The 5,000-nt window shown below is 36.7% G+C and overlaps 1 protein-coding gene across 7 annotated transcripts in view; it reads left to right on the top strand.

Moving 5' to 3' along the window:
- LOC113829036 (histone lysine demethylase PHF8) overlaps positions 1 to 5,000 on the top strand; it is a 17,674-nt gene that overhangs the window by 9,689 nt on the left and 2,985 nt on the right. The window contains exons 9-17 of one of the 7 annotated variants that reach the window (XM_070144858.1): positions 1,189 to 1,384; positions 1,506 to 1,769; positions 1,932 to 2,122; positions 2,292 to 2,444; positions 2,675 to 2,838; positions 3,267 to 3,432; positions 3,547 to 3,737; positions 4,243 to 4,448; positions 4,627 to 4,711. In XM_070144858.1, coding sequence (XP_070000959.1) covers positions 1,189 to 1,384; positions 1,506 to 1,769; positions 1,932 to 2,122; positions 2,292 to 2,444; positions 2,675 to 2,838; positions 3,267 to 3,432; positions 3,547 to 3,737; positions 4,243 to 4,448; positions 4,627 to 4,711 — 1,616 coding nt within the window. Of the gene's footprint in view, positions 1 to 1,188; positions 1,385 to 1,505; positions 1,774 to 1,931; positions 2,123 to 2,291; positions 2,445 to 2,674; positions 2,845 to 3,266; positions 3,433 to 3,546; positions 3,738 to 4,242; positions 4,449 to 4,626; positions 4,724 to 5,000 lie in introns of all 7 variants that reach the window. The other 6 variants (XM_070144854.1, XM_070144856.1, XM_070144857.1 and 3 more) reach the window with 6 other exon arrangements.

Below are 5,000 nucleotides of genomic sequence, written 5' to 3'. Positions count from 1 at the left end.
ATAAGATTATGGGTGGTAAATTTATTGTTGGGAAAGTAATTTGTTAGATTGTTCCATTTTATATTATGGTTATTTACTTGTATTGCGATCTGCTAAACCTTCAACATTTTTAGTGAAACTATGGTTCTCTTCAAGTGGCGAAACCAAGATGATACCACTTTAGATTTTGATAGTTTTTAGTAACTTCTATGTGAATGAGTCTCAACTTGCTGACACTAGAAGTTCATTGGTATATATACTTACCATTGTAATTTTGTTTTATTTATTATGTGTATGCTCAGATGACTCCAGAAGTGCTTTGTCCATTATTAGGCCTACCTAATATCAGATTTTTAACCCCATTATTTGAATTTTTGCAAGGAAAAGCTTTTATTTCTAGTGCTATTGTTAATATGGTTATAATGATAATATTAGTATGATGATGAAAACATACATTGTTATAATAAAAGTATTAGAAAAAAAAATCCCATGAATTCAGCAATTGGGGAAACAGGTGAGGTCAGGTATACCAGATAAAAACTGCAATGGACGGGGAATGTATCTTGCACTTACAGGTTAAGTCAAATTAAGGGTTCTTGATATCCAGCATTATTAACCCCCTAAGTTTTTTTTTATACATTGTTCTACCCTGGTGTTTTTTGAGGCAACTTGCAAGTGCCATCCATAACTCCAAAGCTATTAATTGAAGCCTCATAAACACTATTACTATTCCAAATAAAAACATTTATCAGTTACTCTGATAAGATACACCTAATTAAAAGTTATGTAGTATGTGTTCAGATAAGCTCTGACTGTTTTTCTCTAAAGAAAAGCTTTTTTCCCAAATATTTACATTTTTTGGATTATTTTGAATTGTCCTGATTAACGGTAAATTGCTACAACAATCTCCTATAGAGAGCAGCATTAAATTGTCATCGGTTACTTCAGAGAAATATGAAAATGTATAAGAAGATGCTAAAGCAACATTAACATTGTAAAAATTATATCATTCTTCTCAGTTGGAACTTTACATGAATTATAGTTATGCTATTCAGACTACACCGAGTTGATTCAATAATGTTACACTAATGAAAGCCTTGCTGATATGTTAGAATATTAGATATTAGTCCGTGATATGGTATGCATTCAGATATTGATAACTACATTTCTTTAGATGTTGATATTAGAAGTTGCCCTTTAATTTCTCAGGGTATATGAAATTGAGAAGCAAACAGCTGCTCCTGAGAAGTTCCGGTTTCCACATTACGAGACTGTGAGTTGGTATGCAGCAACTAGGCTGGTTACGGAGCTGAGAGACATGGGAGCTGCAGGTACCAGGGTCCCGCCCATCATGATAGCTGGTGCTCGGTCTCTAGCGGCAGCCCTCAGACAGTGGGGTGGAGAGGTGAGCCTGCTTTATATATTCCTAATTAATGGTATTTATTTTACTTTGTTGTTGAATAAGGTCAGAAGAAAATAGGTGCAGATGAAGTTCAGTATTTTGATGTTGGTATTTCTTCTTCTAGAATGGGAGGGGAGGACTGGAGCCCGTTCCTCCAGGCATCCAGCCTCTAAAGCTCTTCAAGGACCTGCAGAGAGAGATACGAAGTGCCGAAAAGCAAGTCATTGCCCTGAATCCACCTAAGCCAGAGCGGGAATCAAAACGCAAGAAAAAGAAAGTGCTGGCCGATGACTTTATAGATTACACTAACCTGACCAGTTTTAACAATGTTTTAGAAGAGAGATTACCAGACAAGAAAGTCAAGGTCATGAAAGTCAACTCCCCTCAGGTAGGTTCCTGCTGCTGTATGTTTGAACTAGGGCTAGAATGTATTATTTATTTATTTATTTATTATTTTTTTCTAACAGAGTTGTTCATTCAGAGATTGTTGATTGTGAATATTGGATGACCGGTAGAAAACAGTGGATTTAAAAAACCTTTTACATTACAGGTAGAACTCAGTAGTTCAGACTTTACAAACCTAACAGAAGATCAGAGAAGAACTCTGAAACTCTCCCTCCCAAAGGCTGCAACATATCCCTATGGATTGAGCTTCACGTCCTCCGACTACGGCATGAGTGGCACCCCGCCCCATGACCCTGAGTATCCACAGTTCAAAAATGAGTACCCAGCAAATGTCAAGTGAGTCTTTGATGTAAATAGCTTGATATAAAGCGATAGATATTTTTTGGTGTATATTTTTATTCAAGGACTTTTTAGTAGTGGATACACTGTTAACATCTTAAATGTTTTATATAAACAGCAATCTTATTATTTCAGTTTCCATATACTTAAATTTTCACTGTTTCAGGACTGAGTATGATTGGTCTGACAGTCCAGGTATAACTCCATACAAATTGGTTGAGCCGGGTGGTGTGCGGATGCGTCTGGGGCGCACTGGAAGTACGGACTCTGACGTTCCCTCCACGCCAACATCTGCTAGTACCCTCAGAGTCAAAATAGAGTAAGGAAAACAGTTCTTCCATTATGTAAAGAATTGTCATGAATAAACTCATACTGAGAAAATATTTAAATAATAGATGATATCTAACAGTGTAAAATCAAATTAGATTTACTTTGCATATGTTTTGTGTATATGTAATGTATTAACAGCAGGTTTAAGTACTGAATATAAATTTTTTACTGTTATTGTGGAATAGATGTTAAAAAGAAAATTGTTGATATTTTTTGCAGAAGAAGAGAAACTATTGAGAAACAGAACAACGAGTCAGTGTATGACTTCCATGAAGATGGAGATAGTGATGAGCGAGAACCCTCAGGCCTCATGATAGATGAAACGCCAAGACGCAAAGGGGTTCGCACGCAATCGCAAGAACCTCTTAAGATCAAACTCAGTTGTGAGTGTCAGTACCATACACCTTTTTTGTTTGTGATGTACTGTTTGTGATATATTTTTTTATATAAGGTTTTATGAAATTTTGATTATAAATTTTATTGATACAGTTTAACCCGTAACTTTGCTGATATATTTTCCCATAATCCAATGATACATTTTCCTATGATTCAGTATTGAAATAATCAAACAGTGATATGCCCCATTCACAGCAGGTAAAATTTCAAGTTTGATGAGGCTGAGGTGCATTAGCTTGTGCTGATTTGTACCAAGGCTATTGTCCAGCTCACAGTCAGGCTCCCGAGGCTCATGACATGAAATTTTTTCCATGAAGTGATAGGACATTACTCAGTGTAAGTGGGTTAAACTTGTTTTCATTTTATTCAGTGGTACACCAGTTCTAATGGGGAAAATATCATGTTGAAATTTCAGTAACGGGAACTGAAGTTGTGTGTGGAGAATCTGTTGATGTGGCAGAGGAAGTGGAGGTGGCACCCTCACACAACTCAGCTCACAATGGAATTGATGAGCTTCTGAGAGCATCAGCTTATGCACCTGATTTTAACGAGGACTCCCCTGCACGCATGGATGACCTAGAGTTAGTATGATGAAAAAGTGTTTTACATGATTGGCCTTTACATAGATACCATTTTTTTCTTGGTATATTCGTAGGTATTGATTAAGTTTCCTAATTATTGGCATCTTACTACAGCAGTGAAAGTGGTCGTGCCTCACCATCCACCAGAGAAGCAATCGCAGGAATGTTGAGCATGAGTCGTGTGGTTCCTGGAGGCCGCACTCCCTCTAGAAAATTAGGTTCAGGTAATGCTCGGCAACCTAAACCTAGAAGGAGATATGATGATGACGAGAACATGAGTAAAGTTCATCAAGATGAAGACTATGGTAAGAATGATAAGATTTTTTTTTTTTAAGTTAAACAAATCTTGTTCTTCATCACAAGACCTATGTGGATTTATACTAATGTTATGGCTTTGTTTTCTTCTCTTTTCTTAGTTTATTACAGCATTGAACATTTAAGGAATTCTTCTCTACCCGAGTCACCATTTTAGAGCTTATAAACAAAGAGAAAGATTCATCATATTATGAATGAGAGAGAAAAAAAATGCTGTGAATAAACTAATAGTTGAAAAATAACCATTCCAGTGACCAATTTCAGACAAAATCAAAGAAATTAGATTGCAAGACTGACCAGGAGCAGTGGGAGGAATCAAGCAATAAAAATCTGACACGAATATACAAATTGCTCATTAGATTATATAAAGTTTTTCTTGAGAAAATTCAACCTTTTGTATTTGTGTTCATTTTTGTTTTATTGGTTCTAAATGTGAAACTTTTTGATATGAAACAAAACTTGTAAGTTCATTTTTGCCATTATTTTGCCTTGCAGTTTATCCATCATTAGACTTGTCTGATGATGAAGACTTCCCTGTATTCAAACCTCGAGGGAAGAAGAAGGAGGATGAGGCATGGAATCCCAAAGCACGTGTGCGGGTTTCAGGACCAAGACCAGAGCGTCCCATGAGACAGGGGGTGCGTCGGCAGGCTGTAGAAAAAGGACTGGAACAAGCGGCGGCCAGAAGACAAAATTTGCCGGTACGTGAAGATTGTGAATGTCTATTTATTGTTTTTTTTTGTTAAAGATTAAAATTATGCATAATAGTCATATGAATTATATGATAAGGTTTGTATACTGGCCTTGTTATACAGAGCATTATTGTTAAGTCAAGTTTGAGAGGCCTAGATTTAATGTATGATCTTTTTTCTGTGACAGGCAGCAAAAAGGGCTTACCATCGAAAGAAACAGAGGAGCTTAGAATCTCAGCCAAGTACATCTTCAGGAAATGCAGGGCTAAAGGGTATTGCTAAGAGTAAGAATCTTTTGTCTCTAACCTACACAATCCACAAACAAGTGTTCAGATACATATACGAGCACAGACACATATACACATTTAATTACAGACTCATATATGTTTTTTCATGCTCATGGAGGCACATGTACCTGAACATACACAAGTGCACAAAGTCGGGCAAAGAGACATGCATGTTCAGACAAGTACAGGTGTACATGATGAAAGGATTCGTGCACAAGCTTACAATTACAGTCACTAAAACAAACACATGCACACCCAGACCCACCCCCACCCT

Source organism: Penaeus vannamei, chromosome 32 (genome assembly GCF_042767895.1).
Source record: "Penaeus vannamei isolate JL-2024 chromosome 32, ASM4276789v1, whole genome shotgun sequence".
NCBI classification, from domain to species: domain Eukaryota; kingdom Metazoa; phylum Arthropoda; class Malacostraca; order Decapoda; family Penaeidae; genus Penaeus; species Penaeus vannamei.
Note: the sequence above shows the minus strand (reverse complement) of the source record. Positions and strands in the feature narration are given on the sequence as shown.